Source organism: Anabas testudineus, chromosome 8, assembly GCF_900324465.2.
Source record: "Anabas testudineus chromosome 8, fAnaTes1.2, whole genome shotgun sequence".
In the NCBI taxonomy this organism is placed as follows: domain Eukaryota; kingdom Metazoa; phylum Chordata; class Actinopteri; order Anabantiformes; family Anabantidae; genus Anabas; species Anabas testudineus.
The window spans coordinates 19,215,022-19,234,959 of NC_046617.1; the positions used below are offsets into that span (position 1 = coordinate 19,215,022).

At 39.4% G+C, this 19,938-nt stretch overlaps 3 protein-coding genes across 6 annotated transcripts; 2 read left to right on the forward strand and 1 right to left on the reverse strand.

The window, feature by feature from the left end:
* Positions 1 to 43: 43 nt before the first annotated feature.
* Positions 44 to 8,044, reverse strand: LOC113152530 (ADP-ribosylation factor-binding protein GGA1-like). 2 transcript variants are annotated; one of them, XM_026345839.1, is made up of 17 exons: positions 7,976 to 8,044; positions 6,519 to 6,603; positions 6,091 to 6,166; positions 5,611 to 5,709; positions 5,358 to 5,481; positions 5,145 to 5,245; positions 4,882 to 4,962; positions 4,481 to 4,609; positions 4,289 to 4,370; positions 3,687 to 3,797; positions 3,416 to 3,568; positions 3,124 to 3,197; positions 2,665 to 2,852; positions 2,231 to 2,460; positions 1,953 to 2,122; positions 1,733 to 1,843; positions 44 to 1,294 (listed from the first exon to the last, which is right to left on the reverse strand). In XM_026345839.1, exons 1-17 carry the CDS (start codon positions 8,016 to 8,018, stop codon positions 1,184 to 1,186), a joined length of 1,968 nt encoding a protein of 655 aa, XP_026201624.1. In that variant the 5' UTR covers positions 8,019 to 8,044; the 3' UTR covers positions 44 to 1,183. The 2 variants fall into 2 exon arrangements, with proteins under 2 accessions (XP_026201624.1, XP_026201616.1); XM_026345831.1 differs by having other exon boundaries at positions 3,687 to 3,800.
* An 801-nt stretch (positions 8,045 to 8,845) lies between these two features.
* On the forward strand, positions 8,846 to 16,168 carry LOC113152481 (MICAL-like protein 1). Of its 3 annotated transcripts, XM_026345759.1 has the most exons (15): positions 8,847 to 9,429; positions 9,863 to 9,911; positions 10,059 to 10,194; positions 10,460 to 10,548; positions 10,654 to 10,793; positions 11,685 to 12,316; positions 12,458 to 12,503; positions 13,129 to 13,771; positions 13,975 to 14,094; positions 14,519 to 14,645; positions 14,785 to 14,872; positions 14,982 to 15,055; positions 15,379 to 15,493; positions 15,575 to 15,621; positions 15,825 to 16,167. In XM_026345759.1, the coding sequence occupies exons 1-15, from the start codon at positions 9,287 to 9,289 to the stop codon at positions 15,947 to 15,949; spliced, it is 2,574 nt and encodes an 857-aa protein (XP_026201544.1). In that variant the 5' UTR covers positions 8,847 to 9,286; the 3' UTR covers positions 15,950 to 16,167. The 3 variants fall into 3 exon arrangements, with proteins under 3 accessions (XP_026201530.1, XP_026201544.1, XP_026201536.1); XM_026345745.1 differs by having other exon boundaries at positions 8,846 to 9,429; positions 9,863 to 10,194; positions 15,825 to 16,168; XM_026345751.1 differs by lacking the exon at positions 8,847 to 9,429 and having other exon boundaries at positions 9,452 to 10,194; positions 15,825 to 16,166.
* Positions 16,169 to 16,802: 634 nt separating this feature from the next.
* Positions 16,803 to 19,558, forward strand: polr2f (polymerase (RNA) II (DNA directed) polypeptide F). Its single transcript, XM_026346361.1, has 5 exons — positions 16,803 to 16,941; positions 17,124 to 17,193; positions 17,393 to 17,523; positions 18,871 to 18,942; positions 19,031 to 19,558. The coding sequence occupies exons 1-5, from the start codon at positions 16,922 to 16,924 to the stop codon at positions 19,119 to 19,121; spliced, it is 384 nt and encodes a 127-aa protein (XP_026202146.1). The 5' UTR covers positions 16,803 to 16,921; the 3' UTR covers positions 19,122 to 19,558.
* The last annotated feature ends 380 nt before the right edge of the window (positions 19,559 to 19,938 follow it).

Below are 19,938 nucleotides of genomic sequence, written 5' to 3' on the forward strand. Positions count from 1 at the left end.
GGAGGTGGATTGTCATGTTACTGACAAAGCAATCGAACATACCTTCAAGTCACCAACAAAACACTTTATTACCCATTTGCAATTTTACCAGTGTTATGCTCTTGCACAAGTCAAATGTACATGACAGAACTGCCATCATTATTTACAAAGCCATCGTATTGAAGATTAGTAGAGTGGAATGGGACTGAGAGCCTATGTGGAGGAGGAAGTGTTGCACGTGACTGACATGCATCGCAAATTGTAGAAACAAGTTGAACATGTTTGAGACTGACACTGTGCTCAGAGCACCTGGTTGCAACTCAGTTTGCATATGCTCAAGTATTTGATTAGTTTTAACCCATAAATGCTAAAATATTAATTTATATCACAAGCTAAATAATTTGTCAAAATGTAAAGAAATCCTACTCAATGATTTGAATATATTAATTTAAAATCATAATGAACTAGTCTGCATCTCCGACTACAGACTAAATACAACTGATGTAACAGAAAAAAATCTTGCACAAAACAATTTTTAAAAAATGTTAGAACTGCAAAATAGGCACATATGGCAGATAATACATAACTCTGATGTTGACAGTAATTTTTACTTTACACAAGATCGGGAAAGACAGGAAAACTGTATTATCATCTCTGAGCAAATCAAAAAGGAAATAAATTTTAATCTCTCACAAAATAAACCACCACAAAAAGTTGATTAAGTATAACTTTGTTTTGCGAACTAAGATGAGCTGTGTGTGTAATGTGTCCCTCCCGGTGTGCCCGATTTTTTCCAATGTTGGCAGAGCATGCAGAGGTGAAGGTCAACGTAACAGATAGTGGATTGAAATCAACTTTGTGCCCACACCAAATGCGCAAATATGCACACAATGAACATGGATTCTTTGTGGCACCGTCTCGTAAAAAAACAAGATTTTGAGACTGCAGCAACTTTGGGGAAGCAGTTGCAGGTCTGTTCTAAAGCAGCCGCAAACAGCAGACTAGATCTAGACACATGACTTGTTTAGAGCAAAGCATACGCACATTACACTGAGCATGAGTGTAATCTGAGGAAAACCAATATCAAAGAAAGTACAGTGTGATTACAAAAGGAAAACAGACTTATGTGACGTGTGAGTTGATTTAGGAGGAAAGCCGAGTCTGAAAGCATAGAGTCTGTTAATGGTGGAGTTGTGTTTAAATGCTATAGATTCCCCCACGTCTCCGGAGGAGGAAACTGTTCTAGACTGCCGCTTTCACTGTGCTCCTGCTCTCCCATGGTGAAGGTTAATCTGTACTGCAGCTGCACTTTTTCCTGAAACACAAGAGAAGTGGACAGATCCAGTAGTTAAAAGGGAAGCCTTGACAGCATGTGTTGTCCTCTGTACCAATCTCACATTTTCACAGTGAGATGATTTCAGATTTATAAAAGGCATTACATTCTGAAAGGCAATACAAGAACTGAAGTGACGTTTGTCAAGAATTACAGTCACAGGCTGCAAAGAAGATAGTTACATAATAGGGTGCAGTGTAGCATGTTTAAGGGATCATTTAGTAGCAGAACCTTTCCACTTCTTGCTTTGGTGTCATGTAATACAACTCTGCTCTTTAAATAGTTAACAGTTTAAGTGAGATAACATTTAAACAGACACCAACAAAACCAAATTAAGGCTTTTAGTTACTTTCAAGGACTGCAGACAATGGTGATTTTCATGCCGTTTACATACAAAGTCAGCTTTATGGGTTAATTTACCTTCTTTGGATTTGCCAGCAGCAGGATCTGTGTGACAGCAGCAGGGGGAAGGATGGGGTTGAAAGCTGGGAGCTCTGTTCCTGATGGAGGCTGCAGCTTCACTGCCATAGACTGTAGTTAATAAATTATAAAAAAAAAAACAGCTGTGTTAGCATTTATGAGATTAACTTTCCTTAATGTAAAGGCCTTAACAAATGCCTTTAAGATTATTGCTGCTGACCTGAGGAGCAGTAGTCTGGAAGTTTATGTTGGTGACAGGGACAGGGGCAGAGGACAGCATGGAAATGATCACCACAAGCACGTCAGGGCGAGACGGAGGTGATTCCCGAGCAAAATGAAAGAGAACCCGCAGACTGTGTCCGTCAAACACTGTCACAGGTAACAGACTACCTTCAGATGGAAACAGAAGGAGGGAGAAGAGAGAGTGTTTAATAAAATAGGTACAAGTGCACTTCCAGATGGAGAGAAGCATAAAATAATTAGGTGACCGTTACTCACTGGGTTTAATAGACTCTAGTGGTACAAAAACATCTGTCAGGGTGACTTCAGCAGAAGGGGGCTCTGTGTGAGATGGGGACATATCCAACAAAGTAGCTCCAAGGTTGGGCTGAGAGTTGAGGGGAGATGCAGGGTGCTCGGAAGCGAAAGCTAGGATGGGGTTTGGGTTAGTGTTGGCCCCAGACTTGCTCTGGAGATCCCTTAGTGTTGGTTTAGACTGCTGTTTGTCCCTACAAACAGAAAAAAATGCACACATGCTGCCTTATGCAAACTGAAAAGAGCTTGAGACAAATTTTACTGTGTGTATTGCTCACAATGGACAATGGACTGTTTGAACTTTACAAAGTTTGAATTAATCTTTGGTCAATTTTGAGAGTTTCAGAGCAGACAAAATATTTTAGAAGCCTTGTAGCAGAAATGTGCGTGTTAAATACCATTTAACCTGCAGGCCCTCTGGAGGCAGGGACTGCTGTAGCAGGGTCTTTCCCAGCAGGTCCAGCTCGTCCAGGCCAGAGTTCCCAGGAGTGGAGCCAGATGAAACAGGCTGAGAGTGGGAAGTTGGGTCTGGACTCAAGAGGAGACTGGGTGCAGCTGGGATGTCTGTGTCTATGCTGTCAGAGGACTGGAATCAGAAAATCAAATTGTGAGGAAAGTGGTGGAACAGATGACTTGTCAGTCATCCAGGTCATGCTATTCCAAAAAAAAAAAAAAAACAAATCTGTAGGCAACTGCACGTGGAGGTTTTGTTGATCATACTGGAGCAGTGTTGATAGCAATAATGCAAATTAACATGAAGTTCAAAAGTTGTTGTGTGTATTGACATAATACATCTGTGTTAATTATGCAAACTCACTAGACCATCACAGTTAGAAAAACACTCTCCCTCAGCTCACCTGGAAGGAGTCCCAGGCAGTGGAGTCCTCAGGCTGTGATGGAGGGTTGGAAGTGTGCGTTCCTTCACTTAAACCTGTGGGATGCACAAAGAGTGACAGTACTATTTAGGAATAAATAAGTGTTCAGTTGTTTCAGATCGATCTTGACTTTACAACAACAACAACAACAACAACAATAATAATAATATCCTGCAGAGATATTTTTCTTTTTTTCCTCAAAGGTTATTGTTAAATGTAAAATACAGACAAACAAGAGTTCATTTTAGTGTTTGTGTGTCTAACAAGCTGTTACCAAGTGACATGAGCTCGTCGTCGAGCAGACTGATTCCCATCTCCTGTGAAGGGGCGTTGAGGCTGTCGGTCGGAGTGGGAAACTCTGGGAAGGAGGGAGGCGACTGGGGAGACGTATCCAAACCTGACAGATCTAGAAGTGCTGTTCCTCCCCCTGAGAAAATTGATTCAAAATTAGTAAGTAAGTTTTCTGTATCAGTAAACATTTCTGTAAGTACAAAACCAATCTGCTAAGCAGACTCCATGGTTTGGGAACTGAAAGCTTCACCCACCTGTTTTTTTCTGTGCGTTTAATGTGTTGTTGCCATTTACTATCTCCCCCTTCACCTGCTGTTTGTACAGGTTGATGACGGTAGTCAAGCTGTCGTTGGCCTGCAGGATCTCTGCTGTGGAAAGATGAGAAAATGTTCCTTATTGTATTAGACTAGATTGTGGAAACCAGCACTGCCATTAGAAAGAATAAATCTCGGGACCTATGTGGATTTAAAAGCAAACATGCTCTAATAACTGTAACTATGAAATCTTGGTTTATCATCTCCATTCATGTATTTTACTTTGTTCTACAAATGACTCCAGAAACATGAAACAGCCTTATTACACACACAAAGCATTGAGAATAAAAGGTAGAAAATGGCAGTATTTAGTATGAAAAACTTCTGTAGGAGTTAATTTGTAAGAAAATGGCTGTATGTTGTGAGAACAATGATTAAAATGATCAAAGGAATCAACTGGACACTTAAACAGTACAAATGAATATTGATTATTGGTTTTTGCTCAGGCTGATGATCAAAATTAAACATTTCTGCTACAAATCACAAAGCAGAGATCATTGCTTTATTCTCCATTTATCTGACAGATGAATGAAAACACTCACCCAGAGCCTCGTCGTTGTCCTCTGTATCACTTGCCAGTCTGAACAGTGTAGGTCTCATTTTCTCACAGCGCTGGTACAGGTCCTGACAGACACCACATTTAAATACTTGAAATCGATATTCAGTATTCAGTTTTACATCTCAGGCTATGGTTGTGTATATACTGATCTCCCTGTGATTGTATTTCAGGTCACCTGTATGAGCTCAGCGTTGCTCGCTGTGCTGTCATAGTCCTGCAGAAGCTGAGTGAGCAGAGCGACGCTCTCCTTCACCTCCTGAATGGCGTTCACCCGTTTCGACACCTTCTCTGCTCGCCTTTGATCCTGCAAACCGAAAAACATAGAAAAAGTGCAAACTCCAAACTTCACAAATGAAACAAGCTGAAGGATCATACAGAACACAAAAACATGAGGCACAAAACCCGCCACCCAGGGCCACCACCCTACTTCCATATTCAGGTAATATTCCTGCCATGACTTCAGTCTTATTGTATTTAACTAAAACTCCTAAAATCACACACCTAGCTATAGAAAGTTGTCTTGTAGTAATTTGTAATTCAAGAAGAGAATTAGGAAGGATGACGAGGCAGGCTTACCTCTTGGACCATTTCCTTGATGAGTTTGTTTGCCGCTTTTAAGTCCTCGGGGTGTGAGCTGTTCAACAGGCGAGACAGCATCTGACGAAGCAGACAGCCAGAGTTCACATGGTTGAAAATGAGGAAACAGGTTTGAAAAATCCCTCAGCAGAAGCACAATCATGATCAAAACACAGCACAAATATACAAACTGGATAAGCAACTGAATCAGCTCACATTTCTTCCTCATGTTGGATTTTTAAATAAATAAAAAAAATCATTACTTTTGACTTCTCCTCATCCTCAAAAATGGCATTCTTAGGTCTGGGTGGTGGGAGGTTGAGTAGTTTGTCTGGTGGCAGTTCAGGGTCTTGTTTAATAATGCCTGATAGACAGAACACAGAACGTGAACAAGATCATGAGTGAACGTGCACTTTAAGAGCCTCATAACAACTGAAAGGTGGTTTTCATTCATCTGAAGGTGGAGAGCTTCTTACCTTGCTTCTTTAGCATCTGGTAGGCATCTGAGATTTTGGTCTCATCAGGTAACCCCAATGTCCAGCTATAGATCAACTCCAAAACTTTCTTTTTTACTGGCTCTGGTGACCGTGAGCCCAGGTACTGAGTGGGAGAATGAGAACAAGAAAAACAAGTTAAGTCACGCACAAAGAGAGAGAGACAGAAAGGTGTATAACTGTCTGGAAAAGTAAAAGAGTGCTTGCACACAGAGATGCACTGTGGAAGTTTTACCTTTGGAGAAACTACTTTGATGAGTTCATTGAGAAAACGGAACTTGCCCACTTCACTGTGAAACCTTTTCCCACAGTTTTTCATACACGTCTCCAGAACCTTGTGATAAAACACAATGCAACATAATATTCTGAAAATACTCTGAGATGTATGCATTTAAAACTGTCAGGTTGAAGTTAGGTTTTATACAGACATGTATATAGACACCAGTGACTAGTCTGAAAAGCTAACTCCTCTAACATGGTATTGAGGTTGTGTTTAGGATTTAGTTTATCATGGAATGTTTGGAGCACTCAGAAGATGATTAATTAAATCAGACAAAAGTTGTAGTCTTAAATAAAACATAATTACATGAGACTGAGATTTGATTTTCAATGAGAAAAAAAAAAAAAAAAAAAAAAGACTACACTGAAAACCAGAAACATCATTACTAACGCAGCTAATTTTCACTGTCAGGTCCTGGTTTGGATGTGGACTCACCAGCAGGGCTTGCATGGCCTCCCACTCCTGTGGAGACTGGATTTTATGGGCCAGGAGCCTGGTGGCCAACTGAGGTCTGCAACACAAGTGACAAACCAGACTGAATATGTATGTGCACAATTATAGCTGTTACTAAGCCAGATGATTGATTGTAGAATGATTTCTCCATCTTTCCACACACCTCAAAAGAAACTGTGGCTTTTGTGTGTTTTTTTTTTTTTTTTTTTTAAATGGGCCATTATTCAGAAATATGATGCAGTATAATCTGTATTTGCCACTAAAGTAGCAGGGAACCGAATACTAACTGTTAATTTGTAATCACAGTTCAGTTTAGGTAGTAAAATTGTAATTCAACAGGGAAAAGACAGCCTGTCTTTAATTAAGGAATGAAGCACAGACTAAGTCCTGGCCCTGTGGCCTGCTCTCACCCCTCCAAATCATTGTTGAGCTGGTCACAGAAGGCGTGGATGCTGCTCCAGTCAGTGTCTCTGTTAAGCGGGTTTGTTGCTCTGTCTGTGAAGTCAGCAAATAGGATGTCAGACGACAGATGGGACAGATGTTATTTCAACTGTGAACACGTCATTAACTGTCTGTTCAGTTAAAGTCCATTTGTATCAAGTAGGAAAAAATATTAGAGACCCATGATCGTTATGCGATACAATTCAACACATCCACAGATGAGTTTCCAAAATGACCAAGAATTTTAATCCAAACATTAAAAACGTCACTGTAACTGTAACAGAATAAATATGCGTTTTCTGTTTGTATTAACTTTAGGAAGAAAACAACTGAGAGTATGAACTTATTTTGTCTTTTAGGCTAAATATTTATTAATGGCATCAAGATAACATAAGACACTTTATTCATGATTATGGAAACTTCTGTGCAAACCTGCTTGTCTATACTGTGATGTACAAAGTAAATACGACGTAAGACAACAGCAAATCAGAATAGATACAGAAAACATAATAAAATGCAGATTAGGATATGTTAGTAGTATTAATCTTAAATGCAATATAATAAATAAATAAATAGGTAATAATAATTCATGGCTGACATACACAACAGAAAGGATGTTATGCAAAGGTGACAGGTGATAACAGGCACCTACAGCAGGAACATTATGCAACAATGGCAGTTAAAATAGCTTAGAACAGCAGTAGCTCACAAACACATAGAATCAAGAATAAGAGCTAGAAGGACTTGGAGTTATAATGGTTAACAAAGCTCCTGGATACCCACGACAAGCACTAACACATTAAAAGACTGAAAAACATTAGATCTCCCCACATAAAGAGTCCTGCAACAGCCCCCAGGTGGTTCAGAACACAGCCAGGAGTCATCAGGACTCTACACGTTTACCTTTTAACTTAAACTAGTACCTGAAAAAACACAAAGGAGGCCAAATGGCTCCTGAGTGACTCTACAATTTATTCATTAAGTCGGTGCCACCTAACCCCAACATGTCACCGTGCAGACACACACAGGGTGTAACGTTAGCTAGCCCGCTGCTGGTATTCGCACCGAGTCACTGTCTAGAACTTTCTTACGAGGCAATAATCTTTTTTATAGCTTCACCACAATTATAATTAAACATCTGATTGATTTAAATTAGGCTCCGTGGTCTTGATTCCCGCTGCCTGGATGAGCCATCGAGCCGTGAAGCTAAAGCTACGCCTGGCTACGTTGTGTGTTGACAGCTGGCAGCCACAGCAGCTCCGGAGCTAGGTTAGCATCCCGGACGGCAGGCTCCGAGCGCCGCTCACCGGGAAACGCTCTGCCGTGAGGAGCTGGCATCTTGGTGACGACATCTAACAGCTAATAATCTGGGAGAATCTGCATCCCCAGATAAAACAGGCTCGGTAAAATAAGTTAAAACACTCACTGATACGAGACTCCAAACTCTCCGCATCGGGCGGCGCAGCCATCACTGCGAGATTTATGTGGTGCGTCGGTCTCGCGAGGGACGTACGAGCACGTAGACATAGAACTAGACCGGATAGATAGACACTCAAATAGAAATCTGCTTTAATATCCCTGTTTTAAAAGCTATGTCGTACATATCAAACCTCTGAAACATAAATAGCTTTTCATGTAATAAATCAACGTCAACAAGGTCCATGGAAAAATAAAATATTGCATTTTAGACAAAAATCCTAAAAGTGTAAGTTTGAATAATAGACTGCACATAAAGTCCGTATCATCTTCATTTGCTCTAGTTTGAAGCTGAATAATCGTTCTAGCTAAAAAATGTCTATGAAATTTTTGCCAAGTCACAAAGCAGAAGCACACCGGAAGTATGGATTCCTTCAAAATAAAATATGCCATTCGGTCAGTTTATTTCTGAAGAAAAGTAAATTAGAGACAAAGAACACTTGTTTTAATTTTATTCGCAAACGAAAGAAAATGACCTTTGTAAGAGTAAAGTGTTAGTGCTGCTAATATGATCTGTCAATTAAGATTGTATTTAACATGCTTGACCGGAAGTTTCTTTTTAAATTAACCTCATAACTTTACAGATAACTTATAAAAAACGTCCTGAAATGAGTAGTGAAGGTTCACTGATCAACAAATGCTCAAGAACTGCTAAAGGGGTCTGTAATTAGTAAATTGCCACATTAGATTTTTGCCTGGCTGTTGTGCAATAAAAAGAGAAAGTGTCAAGTGTTCAAGTAACCAGAAACCTCTCCCTCCTAATTATAGAGAAGCTGCAGCTCTGCGTCCCCCTCCAGCGGCAGTTATCGTGCACGTCACTGATTGTGGATCACAACAATGGGGACTAATGCAACTAACGGGATTTGAATTTAATTGATTTCAGTCCTAACTAATGGACCAGGAGTCCAGTGGTTCAGCACTTCTAGAAGCTCGTTGGTGGTTTGTGGTGAAACGTTGCTGTGTCGCTGTGGGAGATTTGATCCGTTTGAGCTTTGCGGATGGAAACACTGAAGAAACACTGAAGTAAAATCGTCTAACATACTTCGACACCTCCGTTTCTGTCTGACACTTCACACGCGTCAGGAGGGAAACGCGACTTCCTCGTTGCAGCTGAAGTTTGACCGCAGGTTGTCTGTAAACAAGTCGCTGCAAAGGTAGAAGAAGCTGGTTTCCTGTTGTCTGCACAGACTCAGACCTGCCACATGTAAAAGGTTTCTACCAAGTGATAAAGTGCCATGTTCACCCAGTTCCCACTCAAGAGATGGCTTCACCGTCGGCTGTACGGGACTGGTGCCGCGTCACATGCGCTGATTACCCCGGTGTGGAAATAAAGAACCTGTCAACCTCGTTCAGAGATGGACTTGCATTTTGTGCCATCATCCACAAACACCGACCTGACTTGATGTAAGTAGACCAGCAGCTGTGTTGGAGAATCACATCATCCTGTGTCAGATGGACCAGGTGATGCTTCATTTCTAACACAGCTTCAGGAAGGTGTTTTCACACTGTGTTGTTTGGGTTCTCCAGTCTAACATGCTATCTAATCTGGAGAGCAGGTCCTCCACTGTGTCTAATCTGCTCCATTTGCTTAATCTCAATCTCTCTGTAACCTTTTCCTGCCTCATTAAATGGGATTAGAGTTTGTCTTAACCTTTTACAAACAGCTGAACCAGAGTCATGTTATTTAACATCAGGTCTTGATCCACATTTAGCTGTTGCACTTTTTTGTGGAGCCTCTTATTAACCATCATCCAGCAACGGGCAACTTTTCTTGTTTGTAATTTTGTCTATTCATCATTATTTAATCAATGTCTCCATTTCCCTCACCTTGCTATAGAGATTTCAGCTCCCTCTCCAAAGATAATGCTTATCACAATAACAAACTGGTGAGTCATTTCCATCTATGTTCGGCACACGAGCCAAATTCAACCTCCTTGAACTCTGTGTTCAGAATTTATTTTCTGTCACTAACACAAAAGGCTATTTTTGCAGTCACCTATCTTCATTCTCTGTTTGATTTTCCTGGTGTGCAGGCGTTTGAGGTTGCAGAAACAAAGCTGGGCATCCCTGCATTGCTGGATCCAAAGGACATGGTTTCCTGTGAGGTGCCTGATTGTTTGAGCATCATCACCTACCTCTCCCAGTACTACTCCTTCTTCAACAGCAACAGTAAGTCTTACAGTGTGTGGTGTTTTATAGTCCTTTATCAGATGCTGTTATTCTGATGGTGTGAGGTTTATTGCCTGTTTGTGTTAAGACATGCCGTAGTTTAAGGTTTCATACATACCGTATAAATACATATTCATGCCCAGTGAATATTAACTTTATTCGGTGCCTGTCTTCTACCTGCTTTATTACAAGTGCTGTGGTTTCACTATCATCCTCCTGTTATCCAAACTGTGCTCCATTTGCATGTTTACTCTTGACTTTGCAGCTGGTCCTGCCAGTTTGAGATCATCACACATGACTCTCTTAAACAATTTCACAAGGATTAAAAGTCCTGATGGTCTGAAACCTCTGAAGGTAAATGCTCACAGTCATTTAAATACATGTGTACTCCCAATGTGCTGTGCTCTTCTCAGATGCTGGGTTGACAGACTGAGTTTCTAGTTTCTATTCTCTTTTTAGAGTTGGACCCACCTGGAAACCAGCAAAGACCAGTTATCCAACACAAAGCCACAAACACTGTGTAAGCTCTGTTCCAAACCCGTCCACCTTATACAGAGACATCTGGTTGATGGAGAGGTCTACCACCGCAGCTGTTTCAGGTAACAGCACCGTTCAGGTAATAAAGGTCACGAGGTCGGTACGGACATATACTGCCTGGCTAAACAGAAGTTACACACTAATATTGTTCAGCTGCCTTTTACTTTGATTACAGCATGTATTTGTTGTTGCGGTGTTTTGATATGTTTATGCAGTGTTACCACATTTATTTCTGTCCAGAGTTGCATTAATTTCTCACCCAGATGATGGGATCTGGCAACTGTGTAAAACTTTCTGCAGCACACCCCGAGATTCTCAGTAGGGTGAAGGCCTGGACGTGTGAAAATCATGTCTGCTGCTACTTCAACCACTCTTTCACAATTTGAGCCCAATGAATTGTGGCTTAGAATATACACGTCATCAGGGAGGAAGACATCCTCTGATGGAAAATCCCAGTCATGCAGTACATTTAGGTTACTAAAAAGGTTACTAAAGGTTTACTAGCTGAAACATTAACTATTGCTGTAATTAACCAATGGAAAGCTCTCGACAATTTTCTTAGTGAAATCCAGGTGGTTACTTTTTTTTGGCCAGGTAGTGTATTTGTCTTTACAAAAACAACTTTAGGAACTCAACTGAATTAAAAAGGTGTTGAATTTCACGTGGTAAAGGCTACAGAAACCCACACATATTTACATTACAATACAACCCTGCTCACTGATTGAATCTAAAGAAATCTGTCTACATTCTGTCACAGAGTTTGAGAAGAAAACATCGTAGTTTGTTTTGTTTTGAATTGTTAAATGATTGGATTTTCTTTTTAAGCATTCAGATAATTTTATAGGAGTTATTCAGACAGTTATTCAGTTTATGTTCAAGGTGTTGAAGGCACTGTGTTCTTAAATTGCTTGAGAGATTGTTTTACAACAGCATATTTAATTTTTGCTTTTCAGGTGCAAAGTGTGCCGCTGCACTCTTTTACCAGAGTTTTACACACAGGGAAGTGATGCTGGCTCCTTGATCTGCACTTATCATACAACAGACAGTAAAAGTACTCGAGCTGACTTCAGTCAGCAAATTGGATCTGCTGATTATCAGCCCAAAAGTATGTTTCAGACGGGTTATGTTTCTCTAAGTGGATTAGTAGTCACCGGTGTCCCTCATTACACTATGAAAACAGAGTCACAGGACAAACTGGTTTGTGAAACAGCAAAGACAGAAGTCACAGGAAGGCAGGAGAGGAGCAGAGAGGTAAAAGACAGAGAAACGTCATCTGATGGACTGAAGAGCATGGTAAAGAAGCCAGCACCACTTACTCTTCCTCCACCCAGTGGTAAAGGCAGGACAGTAGAAGTAGCCGAACAAGCTGGACCTGTACCCACTGTGGCAGACAGCAGGATAAAGCAGGAAGCTCCAGAGAGTCAGCAGCCCTCAGAGCACTCTTCACTCCGCGTAAGAGTCGCAGAAGGAAGTGGTCGGCCGGTCCCAGCACCCAGGCGAATGTTGACGAATGACTCTTCTTCAGCCCCTGTTCCCACTCCCAGGGTCAAAACCTCGCAGACAACAAGCAGCTCTCCTGCTGCAGGTAAACAGGACCTGTATTATTTTACTCTCACTGTTTAGTGTTTGTCTAATTTAATTATCTGCTGTATGTTAATGTAAGTCCATGTCCATCTCCACTCTGTAATGACAAGACATTTTTTGTTTTATATCTTTCTCTGTGTAGGTAACGCAACCAACCGATGTAAATCTCCACCCATTTCACCTCACATGTAAGTGTACAGAAGAGTCACTTTTAGCACAGACTTCTAACTCTCTTCTGTATTAATCCAATGCATAAAGACAGATTATCAAAGACATGTTTTCTTTTACTTTTGTTACTTTTATATTTATTAAATACTGAAAATAGTCATTTAGTGAACACAGTACAATAACAAAATTGTTTAAGGAGACCTACAAAAGTGAATACAAAATAGGAACTGTGCATGATGTGCATGTACAAGCACAATATGTGATATTTTAAAATCTTTGAAAGCTGAACAAGTGTGATATGCAGGATTAAACACATAGTATGAGATTGTGCATCAATGGTGAAGGTGGGAGACAGTTTATACTTTGAAAATTGTTATTTTTAATATTTAAATATTCACTTTTTTTTAAATGAGATGTGATAAGGCTGATGTGAGTTAGTGATTTTATCACTATTTAGTTTATTATTCAAAACATTTTAATTAGGCTTTTAACATCACATTAAAGAAACTTTAAATAATTTCATTTAACATAATATTGATAATAACAATATTAATAATAAGAAGAAATATTATATTATATAAATGTATATATAAGTCAATATGAAATAATGAATCTACAGAGCATCATTTGTCTTCCCCCTTTCAGCATCAGCCCAACCAGTCGTAATCCTAAAGTGAAAACCAACCACCCATGGTTGGGCATCATTCATCCTGGACCCTGGACACAGCTGCCTCCTGCTCCACCTCCAGTAACCACTCCTCGATTCAAATCTAGCCTGCAGGGGACCTGGTACAGACCCAGATTACCTCCGCCCAACCCATTTGCTGAAGTTGATGAGAAAACCTGTGAGGAGGCTGCGAAGTGTGAACCTGCAGGAGAAACTAAGTCCACAGTAAATGTATGTCATTCAGAGAGCAGTGATAATCTGGCAAACAATTCAGGGGATACAGACGTTGCAGGCGATGCTGAAAATACAGCCAATAAACCTGAGAATAACGCACAACCGCTCGATAAACCCATCCCACCAAAGAGACAAGTGGGTGTGAGTGTGAACACAGTGGAAACTCCCATCAGCTCATCAGTTTTAGAAGAAAATAGAGGCACCGGTGGCTCACTACTAGATGTGACTGAACCAAGAGGGCTACAGGCTGCTTCAGATGCTGCTCAGAGTCACTTTTTACCCAGGAGTGTTTCTGTGCCAGCTATAATATCTGCCCACTCTCAAAATCCCTTAGAACGTGATGGTCTAACAGAGGCAGATGAATCAGTCACATGCAGCCAAAGCAAGGTATGACTAAGTAATGAAATTTAATCCTGTATAACACCTCCCTTGTATAACCATGCATGTAAGTTACAACATGTAGAAAAAGGATGTTTTTATGACATGTTATTGCTGTGTAAACATCCTGGTTATGCAGGTTATAAGGGCCTTATTCTCAGGGCCTGTGTAGCATTTCAACTCAACAACAAACCTTTCCCCCATTTTTGCAGCCTTGCAAAGAGAATCCTTATGATGGAAAATCTGCCATGCCCAAATCAAAGACGTTTCAGGCCCTCACCTCTCAGCGTGCCCCAGCCCCTGGACATGGTTTTCCGCTCATCAAGAGGAAGGTAGTGTGGCTGGATAAAGCAAACAACATTAGTAACTATAAATATGTACTTTATACCAATGTATTGATTCTTTGTTATGAAAGTATCCTTACACATTCAGTCATTCAGATTTAATCATCTTCAACCTCAAGAGAGGGATTGGATAAATTGATTGATTAACTGATTGAGGTTTTGTCCACATGTCTTATACAGACCATTTTATGAACTTTCCATGTGTTTGCAGTGTTTTTGATATTTTCTTTGGCACTTTTGCCTTTATTAGTAAAAGTATAGTATTAGTAAAGAGGCAGACAGGAAGGAAATAGAAAAAGATAGGTGGGTGCGACACTCATTAAAGGTCTTGAACCAGGGATGCTGCAATGTTGTGGCATGCATTGTAACCATGGCTAAGATATTTTAATTAATTTTAAATGTTGCATGCCAGGTGCAGACAGACCAAACTATTTCGACTGGAGACCTGCAGGTAGAGCTGGGAGAACTGAATAAACAACTGGAGGCCCTGGAACAAAGAGGTGTTGAACTGGAAAGGAATCTGAGAGAGTGCAGAAATGGTATGCAGATATTCAAGACAAAACTGTTACGAGTACAGAAATCACTCTTATATAGATAAAGCATGCATAAATACTCCAAAGCAGTATAATCAACATGTTTAGGCCTCTGCTGTTTCTAGTTTCCTGCTTGTAATTTCAGATAAAGCAGAGCAAATGCTGATGGAGTGGTTTTCTCTTGTCCATGAAAGACATGTTCTGGTGCGCAGAGATGCAGAGCTGGTTTACCTGTAAGTAGACTAGAGGTAATGATGTATCTGTGTGTGCTGTGTGTGCTTTTAGCAAAACCCAAAACCAGATCAGTTTAAAGTAATTTTAATATATTTTATGTTTTGCCAGGAGAAAGCAGCAGAAGTTAGAGGAGAAACAGGCGGATGTGGAGTACAACCTCAGGTGTCTGCTGAATAAACCTGGTTAGTGTTTAATGCAACACTTGACAGTAACAGAAATCATTTATCTAAATAGCCAGATGCTGATGGGAAGCTCTGGAATAAGTTATGGGGTCTGTAATGCTTGAACAGGGAGCTACATAATCATGTAATCAGTTGGGGCAACATACATTTATTGCCCTGTGCACTTTTTATATGGTATAACAAGCATTCTCATGAAATGTTCTAAGGTGCTGCAGAAAAAGAAACAGAAACCTCAGTGGGTACAGTTTCCTGAATGTGGTCCATCGTGAGATAGTAGTTTGATGTGCTTTGTTTGTTAATTGTTACACACTTTGTATATTTAGAGAGCGACTGGAGTCAGGTGGATTTGAATCGAGAGCAGCAGCTCCTGAATGAGCTGGTAGCCATCATCGAACAGAGGAACCAAATCATCAGCAGCTTGGATCAGGACAGGCAGAGGTACACATAAAAAAAAAACTGTATGTGGTACTTTAACATACATAGATTTAAATCTTTTAAGTGTTATTTTTTTCTTCACAGGGAGAGAGAAGAAGATGTTGTTTGGGAAGCTATGATGACAAACAAAGGTGAGACAAAGGTAGACTTGAAACAGCACAGTAGACTGTCATGTGTGGATTCTGCAGTCTGTGTCTTACTCAGCTCCCAGCCTAAAAGGAAGGCTGAGCAGATGACCTTAGGTTGTCTGAAACACATTAATGCACGCTTACAGAGACATTTGAAGATAATAACTCATGTTCTGATTAAGTTTCCACATTTCATCTCTCCTCAGAGTTGCAGAAAGAAGGACTTAAAGAGTTAAAGAAGTCAAAAGGAAAGTTGAAGCCCTCAAAGGTTTTCAAGATGCTTAGCCATAAAGCAGAGGGCACCAAAAACTCAGTGGACAAAAAGAGCTGAAGGACTATGATCATTTTAGAAATGTTTTATCGATACAAAACTCTGACAGATGACAAACTCAACCCCTTTCAGATGAGTCAAGTGTTTTTTACCATCATCCTATTATATAGTTTCACAGAGAGCAGCTCAGGAGAGCTATAGACAAGTTGATTTTATTCTTTCTTTCATTGTACATTTTCTCTCATATTATTTTTGTGTATGTTATTACATATCTGTATAAGTTGAAATATGCAATAAATATTTATTTGGGAAGATTGTGTCGGATCATTTATAACAGGAAGATATTATGTATTATGCTGACAAATGCTGAATTTAAATTCAACAGCAGATTTAAATTGTCCTGAAGCAGTTGTATTTTACCTTATCTTTATGGTAAAAGATGGTTGATTCTGGCAGTAAGATTTCCTGCTGTATGATCTGTGTCCCATCTTGTATTTTCAAAATTTGTGCGCCACACAAATATTGCAGTATTTTTAAATTGGTATTTGACATTGAGAAGTGCTCTGTTTATACGAGGTTGCACAAGGCTTGATTTTAGTTAATTCTAATGCAGGTCTAAATATAGTCTAGACAATACAATCAGCTATAACTGTTTTAAACATTTGCGGTTTGTGTCCCTAAGATTAAAGAAAAATACCAATACACTTGCACAATTTGAAACGTACATCAGTAATCAATGTGTCCATGTCAAATAAGTAAATGATGGGCAGGGAGAAAGGGGGCTACCAACTAATTCACCTAACTTAAATTTTTAGCCAGTTTGAACTTTCTCTAAGCTTATTCTTTACCAAAATACAAGACAAGCAGAACGAAAACGGCGGACCTTTGTACCAGCCGGAATATTTTGGGACGCACCACCGGAAGTTGAAAACGCAAACGGCTCATGTGGGTTCGTGTTGACAACAAAAGTTACTGATTTTCTTTAGTATTACGGATTCATACCGGCCTATATACCAGCTTTAAAATAAAAAAATGTCCGACAACGAAGATAAGTAAGTAACGGCACACAGATTTAACATGCTATATTAAACTGCGTACTTTAAAGTAATGTCACAAAACGTGGGCTAACATGATAGCTAACTAACGCCTAGCCGTTTAGCCAAACGTGATGCTAAGTGTTTACTATTTTGGATCTGTTGAGGCTTATAACTTTTTTTTTTCATCACATTTGTAGTTTCGATGACGGAGATTTTGATGACGCTGAGGAGGATGAGGGGTTAGATGACCTGGAAAACGTGGAAGATGTAAGTTCGTCGTTTGGTTCATTTTTAACGTTATCGTTCGATGCTTTGTCTTTTTAACCTGATTGAACACCTGATGTGTGATTTAACATGTCACTTGATGTTTAGCCTGATTTATTTATAGCGTTCTCCACCGATGCGATGTGATAATTTGATTATTATTCAGTGAGTCCCAACTTGTTTGGTTTGCTCTTGTGATCAGGATGACCAGGAGAATGTGCAGATCTTGCCCGCAGGAGAGGGCCAGCAGGCGAACCAGAAGAGGATCACAACACCTTACATGACCAAATATGAGAGGGCCAGAGTGCTGGGGACACGGGCTCTACAGATAGCGTGAGTGTCATATCTGAACTGGACTCTAATTACTGTCACATCTGTCCTTCATCCTCTTAAACCTTAAACCACCCAATGTGTGTGAAGAGCTTCTCAGTCAGAATCGGCCAAATATGCAGTTTCTAGTGGCTTTCAATGTATTTACCAATGTAATTAAAAAAAAAACAAAACACACAGACATGAAGATACAGTACAGTGAGAAACATGACAAGCTGACAAATGTGTTGGTTCAAAAAGAATATTTTCTTTCACCACCTTTAGTTCATAATGTTGTAAAAAGATTTGGGCACTCTCAGAGCATAAAGACCATCTCCAAACCTCCGCTGAATGTGTGTGTGTCTGTAAGCTAAATCTGACTCCTGATGAAAATGTGTTGTTCATTATGAAAAGGAGAATCAGACAACGGTGACTACGAATTGTTGAGCAGCTAAAGTCTTGTATTCAGGAAGAAGGGGAAAATATTCCATTTGGTAATCTGTAACAATGAGTATCCTGAGTTCCCATTTTGTGTAAATACTGTACGTGTTTGTAGTGACAACAGCAAAACAAACAACAACACACATCTAGTTATAAGCCAAACAGTTTTCAATAGAAATTTTTAAACAAGGACACAAGTGTCACATAACGTCAGTCTGCATGATTTGTTTTTTGTTTTTTTTTTGTTATTTAATTGTTGGGGTATGTGTCATATTGCACAATGTAGATTTAAATTTTATAAATTCAGTTAATTTTTACAGAAGTTATCATATCGTCATTATTACACAGTGATGGTTAATGATAAAAAATACCTTATTTTCCCTTTTTTTAATATATATATATATATATATATATATATATATATATATATATATATATATATATATATACACCTCACCATGATTTCTGTAAATCCATCATGGTCATCTGTTTTTTCCTTGTTTGTGCTGTAGAGACAATTTCTGTCCGAAAAAACAAACACATCAGTGACACCTAGTGTCACAGTGATTGCTGCAACACTAAGTGACCTGTGTCATTTTGAAAAATGTCAATAAGTGTCAATAAAAGTATTTGAGTCAAATCAACTATTAGTATCACTAATAGTATGTTAGTGTTAGTGTGTGCATACATTTCTTCAGACAGTAAATGTAAAGGGAAGAACTGACCTTAAAACTCACAACTTAAAAATGACATTAGAAAACTAATGTATGTTGGATAAATAGTGAGAAATGACACATGAGTGTCCATCTGCCCCACACAGGAGTTTGGTCACATGAACAAATTTAAGTGCTAATAACTGGTCCTAAATGTTTAATAAGATGGTTTGGATTTTTAGAGGCAACTTAATTAAGTGAAACTTGTTCCCAACAGGATGTGTGCTCCAGTCATGGTGGAGCTGGAAGGAGAAACTGACCCATTGCAAATTGCTATGAAAGAGCTTAAGTAAGTGAGAAAATGAATTCTGAGAGGAAGAGCTTCACTGTTCTTCACATATGTCTCAACATGGCTTTTGTTTGTTCCCCTCTAACAGGAGCCGAAAGATCCCCATCATCATTCGCAGGTACCTTCCTGATGGGAGCTATGAGGACTGGGGCTGCGATGAGCTCATCATAACTGATTAACCTGTTTATCAAGTCTGCACTGAACTATTTATGCTGTTTTACACCCAGAATTATATGAAACCCAGGATCGTCCTTTAACTAATGCTTTGAACTGAGTTCTTTTTGTGATTCAATCCACAATGGACTAATACCTAAAATGTACAGACGACACGTTTAAAGAAAACAATCGGTGTGTTGTTTTCTAATAGCTCATCTCTGACTCTCTGTATCATTGTGTTGCATTTAAATTCCTAAGTTCTCGTCCACACTACTGCTTCTTTTAGCACACGCATTAAGCTAAAATGCACAAGTGGGTTATGTAACTTTAGGACTAACATAGTTTGTTTTCTAAAATGATCTTGTTTTGTAATTATTTCATTAGTTTGATTTTTAAAGACGAGAGACGATTAGTATAAAAGAACTGTTATTGTTATAAATAAACTGTTTTATATAAATGATCATGTCTTATTCACATCACCTTTAATAACAAAAGCTTTGTAATGAGAGAAGTGGCCCTCTCTAGATTAATATCTGTATTACCAGGTGTCAGAAGTCAGCCACACAGTTTACAGGAGTGTTATTATTTAGTTTCCCTGGCTGTACTAAATGTAGTTTTCACAAACACCTGTACCTCAAAGATACAAAGGCAGCAACACAGCAAGTAGTGGATTGTTTAAAAATTGCAATTTTTATAATTGACGTGTGTAGAAACTGCAGTTTGTTAGTACATGACAGATTCAACCAGGAGCTGTTTAAAAAAAATGAAGCTGGGTTACTCCTACAGCTAAATGAAGATGTGTCCCCCGCTCCCCTCTTCCCTTCCCCCATGCAAACACAT

Bases quoted from the DNA above. Each gene is read 5' to 3' on its own strand.
- LOC113152481 (XM_026345745.1), top strand. From the start codon at position 9,287: ATGGCTTCACCGTCGGCTGTACGGGACTGGTGCCGCGTCACATGCGCT. The intron at 10,549-10,653 runs GTAAATGCTCAC...TTCTCTTTTTAG, and splicing joins ATGGTCTGAAACCTCTGAAG to AGTTGGACCCACCTGGAAAC. The intron at 15,056-15,378 runs GTTAGTGTTTAA...TTGTATATTTAG, and splicing joins GTGTCTGCTGAATAAACCTG to AGAGCGACTGGAGTCAGGTG.
- polr2f (XM_026346361.1), top strand. From the start codon at position 16,922: ATGTCCGACAACGAAGATAA. The intron at 16,942-17,123 runs GTAAGTAACGGC...TCACATTTGTAG, and splicing joins ATGTCCGACAACGAAGATAA to TTTCGATGACGGAGATTTTG. The intron at 17,194-17,392 runs GTAAGTTCGTCG...TCTTGTGATCAG, and splicing joins ACCTGGAAAACGTGGAAGAT to GATGACCAGGAGAATGTGCA.
- LOC113152530 (XM_026345831.1), bottom strand. From the start codon at position 8,018: ATGGCTGCGCCGCCCGATGCGGAGAGTTTGGAGTCTCGTATCA. The intron at 6,167-6,518 runs GTGAGAGCAGGC...CTTGTGTTGCAG, and splicing joins CTCAACAATGATTTGGAGGG to ACCTCAGTTGGCCACCAGGC. The intron at 4,963-5,144 runs GTAATGATTTTT...CTGCTTCGTCAG, and splicing joins AGGATGAGGAGAAGTCAAAA to ATGCTGTCTCGCCTGTTGAA.